At 39.1% G+C, this 17,557-nt stretch overlaps 1 protein-coding gene across 1 annotated transcript in view; it reads right to left on the reverse strand.

Annotated features, from left to right (window-relative positions):
- GPATCH2 (G-patch domain containing 2) overlaps positions 1–17,557 on the reverse strand; it is a 79,517-nt gene that overhangs the window by 54,409 nt on the left and 7,551 nt on the right. Inside the window, exons 2-5 of the mRNA XM_048504859.1 lie at positions 16,660–17,370; positions 9,744–9,805; positions 6,585–6,767; positions 4,639–4,718 (exon numbers count right to left, since the gene is read on the reverse strand). Of these exons, the coding sequence (XP_048360816.1) occupies positions 4,639–4,718; positions 6,585–6,767; positions 9,744–9,805; positions 16,660–17,370 (1,036 nt within the window). The remainder of the gene's footprint in view (positions 1–4,638; positions 4,719–6,584; positions 6,768–9,743; positions 9,806–16,659; positions 17,371–17,557) is intronic.

Genomic DNA, 17,557 nt, shown 5'->3' on the forward strand with positions numbered 1-17,557 from the left:
AAATAATGCAGGATTAGAAATATTTAGTGTTTTGTTTCCCTCTGAAGGGTACAAATCCATCAAACCCAAAAGGGTTTCTCTTTTAAAAAAAAGTTATACAGTTTTAGCGATAGCCAATACTGGATATAGCAAAATCTATATAAAAGAATGCACATGTCAAATATATAGCTTTTACACTATAGTATTCTGATCTGTGAACTGAAAGTCTGAGACAACATTAATAAATCAGAAATAAAAACTTTCATAATAGAGATTCTTATTAAAGTATTGTACATGTTTTAAAAAACCAATGATAGACAAAATCAGCAAGTGGCATAAAGACTCACACTGAGCCAGCAAGAGGCATCTGTGCACAAGAGTAGGTTGATATGTTTGCACACAACACATGCTGGATGCACTTTATATTCACAAAAAGGTTGAAAGGAATAAAAACTCTATTTCCAGTTCATGGAGGTATATGTTTGATGATCTTGTTTGACATGGCTGACAGTATTTCTATTATTTGGGGGCTGTTGCCCTGCATCAGATCACAGAAGCTAAGCAGGGTTGATCCTGGCAAGTATATGGATGGGAGACCTCCAGGGAACATCAGGGTTGTGACGCAGAGTTGGGTAATGGAAAAACCACCTCTGAATGTCTCTTGCCTTGAAAACACCACCAAAAGTCACCATGTGTCAGCTGTGACTTGATGGCAAAACATAAAATAAAAATAAATCCAGCCCTTGATCCGAACGGACTACTATAGTAGCCAAAACAGTCTCCTATTCTGCATTGGTCAAACCTCACCTGGAATACTGTGTCCAGTTCTGGGCACCACAATTTAAAAAGGATATTGAAAGCTGGAATGGGTCCAAATAAGGGGAACCAAAAATAGTAAGAGGTATGGATTCCATGGCCTATGAGGAGCAGCTTAGGAATCTAGGTATGTTTGGGTTAGGGTTGTTTCATAACAGAGTGAGAATTGAAATAGGGGGTTCTGAATTCACTTCTTTGCAGATTCTCAGTCACTAGCTACATCTGCTTTGAGAACATCCTTTAAACTGCTGTAGTTACGGGAGATTCAGTGCATACTAACATTTTTGAACTATTACAATAGCAGACTACTTCACTGAAGGAGATGAAAGTACATAAAACATTAATTAACATCAGCTACTGATAAGTTAATACTACTGCATTGAAGACAATGTGCTGGATGTATGTTTCACACTGGTTCATTAGACAAAAATGAAATTCTATCATTTAGAAAATTATAAATCTGGAAAGTCATTTACCCACTATCACATAGTAACATTTTTCTGCATTACTTGATGCTCTGGGTGAATCCTGTAGTTGAATTGAAGAATTCACCCATCTTTCAGTGAATAAAGAGCACTATAATATTTTACAGTGTTTTAATGTTTGAAACACATAAAACAGATCCAGGAAAGAAATGTATCTAAAACAGCAGTAGTAATTCTACAGATTGCAGAGAGTCATACTTACAATTAACATAACGTTGACCAAAAGCCACATGACTATGCTATGCCGTCACACCAAACAAGCACTAACAATATGGTTACTGGTATGAAATATGCAATTATTACCTCTTGAATTAAAACGGTACCTCTGACCATGCAGGCTTGACTCTCCCCACTACTGTTGAACCTGTGCATGCTTTACTTCCCTTAAAGTCTTTGTTCTCTCTCTCAAGCACAAGGCCCACAAGTGAGAGCAAGATGGCCAACACTGCCATGTCTCGTACTGGCAGGGGGCAGTGGTGAGAAAAGTATAAAGGGTTTAGGCTTCTCATTGAGGCTTGCAACTAGCCCATTCTCCTTTCCCACCTCCAGCAGCTGTTTCAAGGTGGGTACCAATGCCCCCCCCCCCCAAAAAAAAGCCTCACAGGGCAATGGCCTTGCCTGCTTTCTTGAAACAAGCAATGGACACTGTACTGTGAACACAATGTTTGGGAGAGCCACAGCTGACAAATTGAAGAGCCACATGTAGTTCAACAAGCCACTGAATATCAGTGATCAAAAAGCAGTGGTCCAGTTAAGGTGTCTTGAGGTCAGAACTAAAGTTGAGCTTTTGACTTTAAGGTGTCTTAAAGTTGCCAGCGATGAGTTACTAAATCCAATATTACTTAGCCCAGTTTTAGTCTGAGTTAATCTAATGTTAGATTATCCTATACCTAAAGAGTTCGATAGGTATCTGTCTAACCTTCTTTTAAAATAGCTTTTTAAAAAGGCTTCTAGGCAAATATCTCCATTGCTCAATTGTCCTTCCTCATGTACTATGCAAACTGACCTAAGTTTAAAAATACTACCTACTCCCTTACCTGATATAACGAACAACTACTGTGGCATCCACAGAACAACAGATGACAGCTTGTCAAATCAGGCTTTCTTCTCTCCTCTTTTCAACTTCAGCTCCTTGTGTTTCTCGAGAACCATGGGGCTCTCCAAAAGAATACACAATATTGTTGATGAACTGCAGGGATGTTGTGGGGAGGGGAAGAACCACCCATAACAGAAACAGCTTCCAGTTGTGAATGGTACCTGCTCTCTCCAAGCCATTATATTGTTTTAAATAGAAAGTTGTCAGCTCCACATTTCATTGTATAGATATCTGAGGAAATAAAGTTAGGAATTTAGGAATTCCTGTCCTCGTTAGTCATGAAGCTATGGTCACTGATCAACCATGAGCAAAGATGGATTCTTCTTTTGAAGACTCTATTGGAGGACCTGTCTTCTGAGGGCAAATTTGCACAGAAGCTACTTGGTCTAATCTCTTTGCTACAATCAGTGATCTGCCAGTAAGAGATATTCCATGTACGCAACAGATTCTTGCAGTTGACACAGTGTACATAGTTGCTGATACTGCTGAGGAGGATACTACTGGGCAGCCTACATTTATGAAGCAACACAGGTACCTCATGATCTTGTCTGTGCATGTGCAGCACCTCATTAGAATGTGCACTATCTTCCCTTTACAAGTATCAAGTAAGCATCAAAATCTCATCTGTGTTTAAAAAATTAGGTCATCATCCCAATTCTGTTCAATGAGTTACATTTGCAATTTCTTATGAGATTAATCTCTCTAAAAGCTCTTTTGCTTTCAATCTAACAATCTAATAGCAGTAATTACTTCTTGTTCTGCATTACAAGGTGTCATAGGTATTCCAATTTTTTCTCCCTTTTTGCCATTGGATTTCAGCACTTCAAAGATTATCTTTAAAAGTTACTCAGTGATAGCAAACAAGCACATGTGCTTTGCCTCAACAGGTCAAATTTTCCAAGCAAATGCACTGGTAGAGTTGTGGAAAAACAAGAATATTGCCAGGTAGCATGAATAGCAGAACACTGGGAATGGTAGCCAATACCAAACTGTACAATTGTCCAACTATGCAGACAGATCTCTTCATCATTTCTATAAAACTGGTGTACTACATACCTATAAATACTAGTCAAACTCTGTGGCTGGGGAGGTACAATGAATGCATTATTATTTTATACCAGCATGAAGCCAATGTAAAGAAAGTGATCCAATTAAATATTTTCCACACAAAAACTATAGAGAAAATCATAAAGCGCGTATCGCCCTCTCAAAGATATATGTCCACAAGGTGAATCAGTAAATTGTTTCACACAGTACGTAATATACCCTGCAAGGTTTTGATTACTCAAATATATCCTGCTTTCTGAAAATTATTTAACACTCCAAAATATTTCTGTATATGGAACATTATTACGGTATCCACAATGTATTCTGCAGAAGACAGGGTAAGTCTGTGAGACATTGTACGAGAAAACAACTCTAGACTCTCATTATATGTATACACAGATATAGTATATCTCCATCAATTGAAAGTTAATCACCTTTTTACAATTTATAGGGGGATAGCAGTTTTTAGTGTGGTTAAGCCATGTATCATCAATACCATGAAGTTAACCTATCAGTTGTAATAGCTTCTATAAAATACCAGACTGAGATTGCAATAAGCCTGGAAAATGGGCTACAAATCCCAGATATGCTCAAGCAAGCAGTGAACCAAAAATAAAAATAGGGAGATATGAAACTAGCAACTAGACACCATTCATCTGATTCATGATCACCTAATGATAAAGTTCATAGGTCAAGGTTTTAAAACAGATTATTCAGTTAAATAGTGCTGCTCCTGAACAAATTCAAAACATTTCCTTAGTTACTAAAAATGGACTCCAAAGATTTTTGAAAATACTTCTTACATCCCTTACATAATTTTATTAAGAATGGCTCTAACATTGAACCACTGATATGGGCAAAGGATAAACTGTATAGTTTGCATTTCATTTTTCCTACAACACCAAAAATGACTTTTGGGTAAAAGACACCAGGAAGTATTTCCATAATTAAAAGTACATTGTTTAATACATACAGTGGCAGTACACTTAATACTGTTAATTTGTCTTTCAAGAAGAACAGTGATGTTGGGTGTGATGAAATAATACAGTTCTGAGAGGAGAACTGAGTATTAAAAATACTGGAAGAACCAAGTCTCACCACTCTCATTTGTAACTTGAAAGAAAATTATTTTCAATTATCCACGAAGAATAATTATTTAGAATGCAATCATTTAATGTTGAAATATAATTTAATGCAAGATGAGATTCGACCTACCATTGCTGTTGAATTTCCTGTAGCTTTTTTAATGCTTCTTGCTGGCATTCCATGAAGATGGCTAAATCTTGTCTGGAAATCTAAAAAACATTATTACAAATTACAGCTCTGCTTAAACACAACTGGTAACACTAACAGCTGTGCCTGCTGCAGGGACAAACCATGGGAAAGAAAGAACAAAACCAACACACCAGATTAGCTTAAAACAGACCACACAGCTTTCCTTGTTATTGTTTCTGATCAATTTTCCAGAGCTCTGGTGAAGACTTTCTGATGTAACTGAAATCTATTGGATGACAGCAAACTCCTTAATGCTCTGGAGACCCAGGAGAAAGGTTACCTCAAGTCAGTAAATAGTGTGAGTCACTCCCCTTGCTCACATCAACCCTTAGGTGAAGTAGCCATGAGACTTACCCTTAAAGCCCTTGAAGGGCCCCTCCTATATGGTCGTACAGGAAACCTACTCTGCCTGTACATAAGGATGCTGTCCTGCATAGGGCTCCGCTTTCTCCCCAAAAATGGGCCATATATGTATACAAAGTCCAGATGCAGTCAACTTATGGTGACCCCAGCTTTTAAAGCAAATGAGAACAAGAGGTGGGTGTAATTTGCCTTCCTCTGTAGAGTTTTCCTTGGTGGTCCCCCAACCAAGTACTAATCCTACTTAGCTTCTGAGATCCGATTCTGGGATCAACTGGACTTTATATACATATATAGCCCATTGGGTTATACCATACCATTCCACTTTCTGAAAATATGGGCTATAGACGGGATTTCTCCAACTTGGTCTTCCTAGCTGACACCAATCAGCTGATCTGGCTGGCCAACAGGTAAGGCTTGTAAGTGGCAATATAGATGAGCCACAGGCATTCAATGCTCACCATGCCATTGCTCAGCATATCCCACTACCATTAGTTCTCTATCCTTTTTGCTCCATGCCAGGGACAGTAATGTGTCCCTTTCAGGACAGGAACCAATCTCAGAAATAAACCTCATTCTCATTGGGAGAAATATTTTTATAACTAAACTGTTGATCCAATTTAACAAGCCCTTTCACATTAGAAGTACCACATACATGCAGCCAGAACAAAGACTTTGTATTTGTTCTCAAAATTATCTGACTGTAAAACCAACAGTATATGATATAGTTTCAAAAGGTAGATCTCACTGAAAATATAAATTTCACATAACTCTACTTGTATCTGATACTTCTATTACAAAGATAATTTTTTTCTAATGTAGATGCAGGCACATTCTTCAAAAGTAAAAGGGGGGCAACTTAGCCCTGCTAAGCTTACCAGTCACACCTCTACTGTATTCATATGCTACATACTAGACATAGACTACAAATGGTAAAAATAATTTCTGAAAACCAGTGGAAGTTATTTCTGCCCTCTCTACCGAATTATTTTGCTATTATGCTGATGTTTTGATGCTTTCTAAAATAATTTTAATGATGACATTGTAATACCATTCTTAGCAAACATGTTTTTAATCAGTGTTTTTCTCTGATAAAACCTAGCTTTTTAAAACATGAATGCTGAGAGAACATGATATGAACATTTTAAACTTAAGAGAGAGAGAGAGAGAGAGAGAGAGAGAGAGAGAGACTCCATCATCAAATAACAGTCCAGAAGAATGAGAACTGGTATCTACTGAAGAGGACTACTTGTGAAGGCAAAGGAACAGAAATTTAAGAAGTTCTGAGACCTCTGTTATAAACTTTATCTACAATTTTAGGAAAAGCTGCCCATACATCCATCTGACTGATGTGATGTTGTTCAACACCTTAATAGTTACACAAAGGATTAATGTTTCAGAGTATATTAGATACTTTTGTCAACTTTATTTGCTTTAAGATAAATCTTAGTTTTTATTAACGATCCTGTAGCACCTATCATTAACAAGTTTAAGATATATTATTCTGCCTTTTAAACACTGCTGACCTCTCTTGCCTGAATGGGACATAAGAGGGAAACTGCCCGTTAGGATACTTTCAAAGACTGGATCAGGCAACTCTTTTTCCAGTTCAGCCGGGTCTTCTTTTTCCCACCAGGGAATGATCCCAGTAATCCCACAGGCACCGCCAGGCTCACTTTCATGGAACCAGTCACTCTGCTCATCATCACCTACGTTAACAAACATTTCTTGTTAAAAGAAGGTAGTCAGGTTTATTATCCAAAGTTTCACTTGCAGTCATAATCATGTTCCCCTTTACTGCTATATAACAGTTACACTTCCAGTGTATCTCTATTCAGAGTATGACATTTATTAGCGTGACAACTAAGAGGATGAAACTGTAACAATTCACAATCAGTTCAGAAATGTGAAAAATAATAAACTAGCTAACCTTGTGGTAACAACTGTAGAGAAACCCATTTCAAATTACTATACCTTCCACGTTAACGATAAACAAGCCTTAAATCCTGAAGGGAATTAAAAGGTATAAAACTGTAAAACCAACCCTTTGTAGTTGATAATTGTATATTACTAGCTCAATTTCATGATCTGTATGGTATTTAAAAGGGCAGAAGCAATCCCAGACAGATATAACCATATAACATTAGTTTAATTAAGTTCCTTAAGAAATAAGTTCTGAAAAAGCTGATTTTAAATTAAACAAAACAATACCACTAGAAAAACTGAAAATGTACTACATCACCAAGAATCTAGCAATATTTTACTGCCTCTTAAAAGAAAAAAATATACAAAAATTAACAGTTTACATAGTGCAGTTCACTAAATCAACATTTAAAAGTTACATGCAAAATTTATTCCATTCTTGCAAAATGCTTTTGCCATCTGCTTTCACTATAAAGCAACATTTACTTTCTCTGTAGTGTTCATTATACAGCAATATTTACTTTCTGTGTAGTGCTGATGGTTGCAGTGATAGTACTGGCATGTATTGTGAGTAACCTCAAGGATGATATCACAGACCTATAGTTACCAGAAAGACTGTTGCCCGAACAACAATATATTACCCTAGTAAAGTGAGGCAGGGAGGGAAGGCAGCCTAGTGTAACCTTGTCACATCTCAGAATCTAAGCAGGGTTGGTACTTGGAAGGGAGACCTCCAAGGAAGACTCTGCAGAGGAGGCCAATGGCAAACCACCTCTGCTTAATGACTTGAAATCCCTTGCTGGGGTTAGCACAAGTCATCTGTGAATTGACAGCACTTTACACACATAATGTAAGGTGAAGAGTGACAGCACAGTTGTCTTGACTGTAACAGTGAGACACTGTATGGTCTTGAGATTCCAGAATCTTTTGGAACTTGGGGTGGTTGGTGGAGAACATGTGTAAGATGGGTCAATAAGGTATACACATTATACTTTCCCTTATACTATAAGAGAAGCAGCTTGTCAGGAGGGATTCCCTGAGGCTCTGTACGGGCAAGTACAGTCAGGAGGAGGAGGATAATTGACTCTCTTCCCTTACTATGCTAAGAAGATTCTCGTGATTCAATACTTTGTGTTTTTTTTTTAAGTGTTTAAGTTTTAATAGTTTTTCCCTAAAGAGATTTATAAGCATAAATTTGCAAATACAAGATTTGGATTTGTAGGGTTTTTCAAACTTTGATTTTTTTTTAAAGGCAGTGCTTCCACTGGATCAGTATTTCACAGTTTCAAATTAACAGAGCTGAATTGGATAAACTGTTTCACACTGTTAAGAGTTTTGAATATTTATATTTTACGTATAATGTAGCAGCACACAGCTGTTGCTCGATATTTACCATTACATGTAAAGTAGAACCAGCAGTAATCAGTTGACAGTTCAAGTTAATAATGAATGGAATATATTCTGTTGCCTGACACTAACTAGTGTAGAATACTCATGATTTCAGGGTTGTTGTTTTTTTTAAAAAAAACCTCCAGATTGGACTACTACTGTAACATAATACTAGGCTTCCGCTGAAGTTAATGGGGAACTACAGTTTGTGAAAATGATACTCAACTTTCAGCATGTCTTATTATTCCAATCCAGCAAAATTACAGTAGATGCATATACATTTCTGAGCATAAGCCAAGGTGCTGATTTTAACCTTTAAATTCTGTTATATCTTGCTGGACCCAGATTTTTTTTTAAAAAAATAACTCAGATTGTCTGCAGTGGAAGGCACCTACACAGAAACATCAACTCCTCAGATTTAGTTCTGAGCAAAGTTGCTTAGGTACCTGATCTTGGGCTTTAACAAATTTCTAACAAAAGAAAGTTCAAGAATTTGGTGATTATATGTAGTGCACTTGGACATGTACAAGTTTGTATGTATGATATAACTCACTTGGAAAGCTCAGAAAAGTGGTCACTCTTTGGCCCTTTCTGCACAGTGGAAAGGGCACTGCTCCACCAGCAGAAATTATGCCGGTGGAGGGGAGGGGGCCATTCGCACAGGAGCGTGCGAGCAGCCCCCGCAGAGGCCAGCACAGAAGAAGCGGATCCACACAGAGCCACCTCTTCTGTGTCCCACCTCGTCCTCCAGCGTCGGTCTGGAGGGCTGTAGGGACCTGCCCATGCTGCCCTCCGACCTCCAGGGGTCGGAGGGCAGCGTGGGCGGGTCTCAGCAGCCCTCCAGATCGACGCTGGAGGACGAGGTGAGTGGGGGGGATGGGAAAGCGGCGCTTTCCAAAAAAGCGGCACCTTCACGCCGCTTGGGCCCGCAGGACGGCACTGCTGCGTTGCCGTTTTTGCCGTCCCTGGGCCACTGTAAATGGTCCATGCAGAAAGGGCCTTTCTTTTATAAAATGGAACCCTTACTAATACTAGAAAAGAGGGAGAACTGTAGTATGTTTTTATACCAATTTCAAAATCATCACAATGCTGCAAACTTTACACATACATTTTGGTGTTAATGAACATATCTGACATTCAATATTCACATTCAGTTCACCTGATGTACTTCTGCAGTGAATTATTTTTATCTTCAAACTGATTCATTTTTACAGGGTTTAAAAAACAAATAAAACTTTGAAGTTCAGTCCCAAAAGTTCTTAAGAAGAAATAAACCATAATAATAAAAATAAACCATAAAAATAAACCAACCCTTTCTGAAATAATTTACCATCATTGACAAATTTAAACTAAACATAGTATGGCTTCAGTACCTTGTCTTCCCTCATCGTTGGTAAATAAACCAGCATCACTGCTGCTCAGGCTGCTGGATTCACTGCAATAATGAAGAAAAAGAAACAGATCAAAATGCAATTAATGTCTCAGCTGTAAAATTTTAAACAGACAAGACTGAACTCAGATGAAACTTAAGCCTGACCAAAACCTAAAAGAAAACAAGATGATTTTAAAAAACCCCACTGCAAATATCCCAATTCGATTAACTACAGAACATATTATTTTTTGGCACATAAAACCACAGGAATCTAATGGGACCCTGACAGTAAGCCAGATGTGACTGCAATGAGGTGCTGACACAATTGATGCATTTTATTATCTGTTCCCATCAAATGCTCACTGCTCCTTTCTTATGCTGTGCAATTCAGCTTGGTCCCAAACACCACTGCTCAGTAAAGGGGTGGGGGTGCTATCAAAAGCATTCATTCTCCAGGATATAAAATACAGGTACTAAGACAATGACTTTTCTTAACATTTGTAAAATATTCTGAAAAATACGCTACATAAAGATTCACTCTAATTCTATTATCTAGAAGAAGAAAGAATGTTTACAATAAAGACAACCTATTAAATCAAATAAAGGTCACCCTGAGAAAAATGAAAATGATCAATAGAACAACAAAGAAAAGGGGGGGAGAGAGACACTGTTTACCATTTATTTTCCTTTAATTTCCAACGGACGGCTGCTTTTGACATTAAACTTTCTCAGACACCCTCCAAATATTTTAGCAGTATGTATACAAATGTGAGCACGTGCATGCAAATACAAGTAGACCATTGTGTGCACTATTGACTTCATGCACCAAGGATCTGGGATTGGCTGTGAAGGCAGTGATCCAAATGTTTGCTGCCAAATAACCTAAAAAGCAGCAGAAATTCACCAGGGTACCATTTAGGAAGGGCCTGTGTTTCAGGCTATATGTGATTATTCTTCAGAAGCATTTATCCCTGTGGTTATTATGAGGGGGGAGGGGGAGAAGTAATCACAGCCCACACTTTTAAAATACATTGCTTTCTTGAGTTTTAGAATTTGCTGTGAAGCTTTAACCACACATACCTGAGATATTTTCTTTCCCCACCGCTAAAACTTGAAATAGAGCTTCTAAAGTTTATATTGTCTATAGGAAACTTCTTCTGCTGTGTGAATGTCACAGATAGGTTTCATTAGGAAAAAAATAAAAAGCAAAATAAAACTTCACAATAATCTAAAAGAAAAACATACTACTGCAACCCCAACAACGTCATTTATAAATATAATAAAGACATGAAATTAAGTACCGTATATACTCGTGCATAAGTCGATCCGCAAATAAGTCGAAGCACCTAATTTTACCACAAAAAACTGGGAAAACTTATTGACTCGCGTATAAGTTGAGGGTGGGAAATGCAGCAGCTACTGGTAAATTTCAAAAATAAAAATAGATACCAATAAAATTACATTAATTGAGGCATCAGTAGGCTAAATGTTTTTGAATATTTATTGCAAAGAAAAACAGTGAACTAGCTTTGTAAGCGGAAAAGAGGGTCAACAAGAACAATATGGTCTCAACAATAACTTTAAAAGTACAAAAACCTTAGCTCAATCAGCAACCAAGCTAAAACACAAGAGTCAAAATCCTTCAAAACTGGATTTTTGGTCAGGGGAAGAACGTTTATGTTAGCAGTACTAACATTTCAGAGTATCTTTAGGAGACCCTCCTGATGACACCACCCAGGTTTGGCAAAGTTTGGTTCAGGGGATCCAAAGTTATGGACTCTCAAAAGGGTAGCCCCATCTACTATTAGCTCCCATTGGAAACAACGGGGGATGGGGCACTCCATTTGGAGGTCCATAACTTTGGACCCCCTGAACCAAACTTCGCCAAACCTGGGTGGTGTCAGCAAGAAATTATCCTGATGATACCACCCAGGTTTGGGGAAGTTTGGTTCAAGGGGTCCAAAGTTTTGGACCCTCAAAATGTAGCCTCACCTACTATTATATCCCATTGGAAACAATGGGGCACCCACCCATTTTTTTCAAGAGACTCTCCTGATGATACCACTCAAGTTTGTAATTTGGTTCAGGGGGTCCATAAATTTATGGACCCCCTGAACCAAAATTTACCAAACTTGAGTGGTATCATCAGGAGAGTCTCTTGAAAAATCCCTGAAATTGTGGTGCCGCTAGCCTAAAAAACTGCAATTCCCTGGCAGTCAATTAAAAGTAAAAACCCTAAAAATATTTTTTAGTAATGACAACCTCACTCAAGGCTGCTTAAGTCAAGGGAGGCACAAAAATGTGCTGAAAAAGTCGACTTATATGCGAGTATATACAGTATTCAGATCTTTGTGCACATTAGCCTACTGTACATAAACAGTTATATGACATATTGAGGTTTGTCAGTTTTAGTGACAATTTATAAAGAGACTGCGTTTACAAACTATATTACCTAGTTGTGCTCACACTCAACCACAAAAAGGCCACTGGGAAGAATTTCAGGAGTTATTCTAGAATTTCATCTAGAGAAGCAAGCAGCAGCTTAGACCAGTAGTGCATTTTATAAGCTTCCTTTGGCCCATTGCCATGTGGAGATCTAGCAGCCATTCAGAGGCGAAGCTACCAGGGAATGGGGTGTGTGCATTGCACCAGGTGCGCGCCTGTGGAGGGGGGAGGAAAATCGCCCCCCCCCCTACACACACTTACCTTAGTTCAGCCTGAAAGTGGAGGCTGGAAAAAGTGGTCTGTTCACTTGAGGCTGAAAACGGCCTGGTGGGAACTACACTTCCCAGGAGACCTTGCGAGCCACAAGGTCTCCTGGGAAGTGTAGTTCCCACCAGGCCATTTTCAGCCTCAAGTGAACAGGCTGCTTTTTCCAACCTCCACATTTATTTATTTATTTATTTATTTATTTATTTATTTATTTATTTATTTATTTATTATTGAATTTTTATACCGCCCTCCCCCGGGGGGCTCAGGGCGGTGTACAACACTAACAAACACACAATAAAACAGGATAAAAATAAATTAAGACTTAAAATGCAGCATTCAAATATCAAACCTTATTTAAGTTTAAAAATAGATGGCATCCGACTATTAAAACCTCTTAAGAGAGGGACAGTGGGTCTACAGTGTTTCTCAGCATGTTTGTTTCAGGCACCCACATCAGCGGCTGGTCTCCCCAAAGGCCCGGTGGAAAAGCTCAGTCTTACAGGCCCTGCGGAACTCATTGAGGTCCCGCAGGGCCTGGACAGCTGGAGGGAGAGCATTCCACCAGGCAGGGGCCAGGGTCAGTGAAAGCCCTGGCCCTGGTGGGAGGCCAGCCGCATCATAGCAGGGGGGGGCGGGATCACCAGCAGATTGGCTCCCTCCTCGCAGAACGTGCAGAGACCCGGGGGCGTGGGACATATGGGGCCAGATGGTCTCGTAGGTATGAGGGTCCCAAGCCGCGCAAGGCCTTAAAGGTTAAAACCAATACCTTGAAGATGATCCAGAACTCAACTGGGAGCCAGTGAGGGCGACGCAACACGGGCATGATATGGTCTCTAAAGGCACCGCCCGTGAGCAGACGTGCCGCCGCATGCTGGACCAATTTTAATTTCCGGATCAGCTGCAAGGGGAGGCCCGCGTAGAGCGAGTTGCAATAGTCTAATCTGGAGGTGACCGTTGCATGGACCACTGTGGCCAGATCCGCCTGGGAGAGGAAGGGGGCCAGTCGCCGGGCCTGGCGAAGATGGAAAAACGCAACCCAGGTTGTATGGGCCACCTGGGTCTCCATTGAAAGAGACGAATCCAGGTGGACCCCCAGGCTGCGAACTGAGGGGGTTGGTGCCAATGAGACCCCCTCCCACACCGGCGGCTGAAAGTTCAGACGGCTGAAAGTTCAGACTTAGTTCAGACTGAACTAAGGTTAAGTGTGTGTGGCGGGGGGTGGGCAGAAAATGCAGAGTGCGCACCAGGCGCAGTATGGCCCAGCTATGCCTCTGCAGCCATTATATATCCTTTTGTGAACCACTGACCAAGGAGATACACTGTATATGGGGCTGTTCTTGAAGATTATTCAAGTCCTTCCATTCGAGCACAATACAATAGCTCACCTTGCGTGGGATCATATGACTGATGCTGCATCAGCATCCCTGGATATCAGCTTTCTGCATGTAATTCAGATCACTATCATTAAAACTTATAAAGCTTTGAGCAGTCCTGCTCTTGAACTGGGTAGGAGACCCCTTTCTGTACCTATGCCATCTACTTGCTGAAGTTGCCCTGAGGAAGCCCTACTCCAAGTCCATTCCATTCAAAATACAACATCTACCTCTTTTTCCAAAGTAGACATCAAATTAGAAAGCCCCTTCAGAATGCAAGTTTGCCAGTTTCATTGTGCAGGTTTCAGAAGCATCTTCTGATCATTTATTGACTATTTTAAGCAACAGCTTAGTACTTTCATTTACATTAGTACTTTCAGTACTTTCATTTACATTGTTATTTAGTGCTGCATTCAACAATTACTAAACTTACTTAGGAGGACCATAATATCAATTAAAGGGAAATTATGTTATATCAAGGGTATAAATATGGTATGTTATGCCGTCTAAAAAGTACACCTAGGATAAAAACACATGAACAAAATTGAGATTTGATAATGTTACTTCTCTTGACTCCTAATGTTAATGACCACAAAGTAAAAAACCATTTCAAATCTACGTGCTTGAACAACTTTAACATTCTCCACTTTACTGCTCTTGAGACTGTAACTGAACATTATTTCAGCACAAACAAGTCCCCTCCCTAAATCACAGATCGCTAGCCTTTTTGAGACTATGGACACCTCTGGAATTCTGGCACAGGACAGTGGTGTAATCACAAACTGGCCCCTAATGGAGTCAGGGCCAACTACAAAATGGCTGCTGTAGAGTCAGAGACATACACACAGAGGAATCCCAAGGGAAGATACAAGAGAAGTAATTTTTTAAAAAATAAAGTGGAAAAGATGAGTGAGGTTGATTCCACATAGTACAAATATACTGGATTGACAAAGGGAAATATCCCAGTTTGGGCAAGAACTTCACATGGCATCTGCCCCTAAAGCAAGATTATCCCACAATTATTTCCCTCATCCCGGATTTTTCAAAAAATGCTAAAATACTGATCTTTTTAAAAAATCAGCACTTGCTTCCGTGGGAACACCACGGGCACCCAACCACTTTATTTTTCCTGTTCCGCTGCTGGTTGTAAAAACAAAACTAGCTGGGTTCGTGTGAAATAAATCAGAATATTTCCTCCCAGATTCTAAAATACCGAGTGTAATCCACTATTATTATGCTGTGCAGAAACAACCTGAGAGTAAAACCAACACTGGTGGAAGCTACGTCCCCCCCCCCTCCCAAAAAAAACTTGTTATTTTAAGCTACACAATCTCCAGTGGACAGTCAGAGGCCCTGCTGGGCAGGGGTCCCACCAACTTTCTAAAAACGGTTGGTACTATAAAAGGTGGTTGCGAGTGCCATGGACATCATGTTGTGGACCCCTGCCCTAAATAATTAGTTTACAGAAGTTCCTGCAAGTAAATCTCCTGAATTATATGATTGTTTGTGATTTACCATCTGCTAGCACAAAGGAGGAACAGAGCTGCAATCCATGTAACTGGAAATTGCAAACGTTCATTTTGATTTGCCCAAAAATAATATTAAATACAAAATGTGTCAAGCCTTACTAGAGGAATGAGAAGGGGGAAGAACAAGCAAACAAAAACACACAAATTTGTGCCATGCATACTAAAAATACCATATTTCTCTTAACTAAGCTTGGACCCGCTCAGAGGAGTTTAAATGGTCATACACCATCTGTATTTTAAATGGTTAAGAACTTAAGCGCTGCATTTTAATATTTAATATTGTATTTTATCCTTCCACTTGTTTGTATTAATGTTGTAAACCGCCCTGAGCCCCTCGGGGGAGGGTGGTATATAAGTGGAACAAATAAATAAATAAATATAAATAATTTGGGTACACTTATCTGTATTTTTAATTTTTTGTCCATTGTTATGTAACAAAAATTTTAGGCATTAACTACATTATATTCAGACATTTTTATCTTATAAAAAAATTAAAATGTACTGCTGTACATTCTCATCAGATCTTTGAAGCTAAACTGGGTCAGCCCAAGTGAATATTTGAATGGGACACCACCAAGGGATACCAGGGTTTCTATACATAGGAAGGCAATGGCAAACCACTTCTCTACGTTTCTTGCCTTTAAAACCCTATAGAGTCTACTTTAGTCGGCTGTGAGCTGATGGTACTTTACACACAAAATAAAACATCTTGAAACAGTATAACTGAATCTAGAATATTCAACCTACAAAATACACACTTTGCCACCAAGCCACAGACCTTCACCTGCAAAATAGGTCAAAGGTAGAGCATATTTCCCAGGCTGAAAGACCCAGATTCAATTCTCAGCAACCTAAATTAAGGAATCTTAGATAGAAGTTGTTGGGGAACACCCTTCTGTGCCTCAGGCTTCAGACAGATGCTGACAGTATTGCAAAAGATAAAAGTCATAAGGCTGAAGGTATTAATTGTGCAATAGACTCAAATTGAAGTAACTCACCACAAGATCAGACTATAACTGGCCTAAACACCACCTTGTTTTTTTCAGATAGAATGCAAATGTTATCCATGGACAATCCAAAAAATATACATTGCAGAAAACAGACTTTCAGAATTAAAATATTGACATCAGGAGCTGAAATATATAGCTGTAACAAGAAGTCTCCAAATGGTATTAGATGGTACACATGTGTTATTACATTTTAATTACAGTATACAGGAGAAACACTTTAGCATAAATATGTCAGCACTTGCAAGTCAAACCAAGTAGCTTTTGAATTAGCATTAAATGAAAAACATAGTAACCTGTCACTCATGTTTTCATCCGAGCCCTTTTGTTCTTCATATTCCATTTTATCCTTGCTTGACTGGTTGATTTCATCATTTTCTATGACTACACCTTCATCCAAAATTTCCGGTCCTTGCCTACTTGCAGTGAGTTTTCTTTTTTTAACTTTGCTCTTTATTAGTTCTTGATGCTGGCAAGATCTGTTGTCATTGTCCATTTCCTGATCCCTAATATCATGCTGCTGAGGTAAAGTCAGTGTGTTTGTCACTTCCGAAGGTAGATCAATTGCCATTCGTTTCACCTTTCGCCTTCTGCGCAAAGTCCTGTTTCCTAAATTGTCAACTGCTAGATCAGGTTCGTGCCATAGAGGCCTTTTGCCTCTAAGATTGTTTAAATTTGAAGATGGCCTGCGTTTTGCAACCAGCAATTGATCATCAGAATCACTATGGTCTTTCTTGTTATTGGCATGATTCTCTCTATAATCCTTGTTTGGTTCTTCAAGGCTGGAATCAGAGCCTTCACTTAAACAATGACCAGTTTCCCACGGATGGGTGTTAAATGAACGTCTTTTTCGGCCCCTTCGCTTTCTGGCCTGACGTTTTAGAAGACAAGAAACACTGTGTGAATGATCCCCTGTATCAGCAAAGCCACCTCTTGCTTGTTCTGAACTTTCCTCCAGCGCTGAAACCAGATCGTGAACTAGTTCTTCCATAGTCTTACTGAAATGCCTGCATTTGGGGAATGGGAGTGGGAGTGACAAAGAATTTCCAATTGTAAGTAGCAACATTAAAAAAATACTGATTAACAGTTCAAATTTTAATTAAATGTTCTAATTCTTCTAGAAATTTTTAAAAGCATTTAGAAGTGTATTTTAGCAAAAAAAACTGTTTTATTTTTGACACTATGTACTGTACA

Source organism: Sphaerodactylus townsendi, linkage group LG01 (genome assembly GCF_021028975.2).
Source record: "Sphaerodactylus townsendi isolate TG3544 linkage group LG01, MPM_Stown_v2.3, whole genome shotgun sequence".
In the NCBI taxonomy this organism is placed as follows: domain Eukaryota; kingdom Metazoa; phylum Chordata; class Lepidosauria; order Squamata; family Sphaerodactylidae; genus Sphaerodactylus; species Sphaerodactylus townsendi.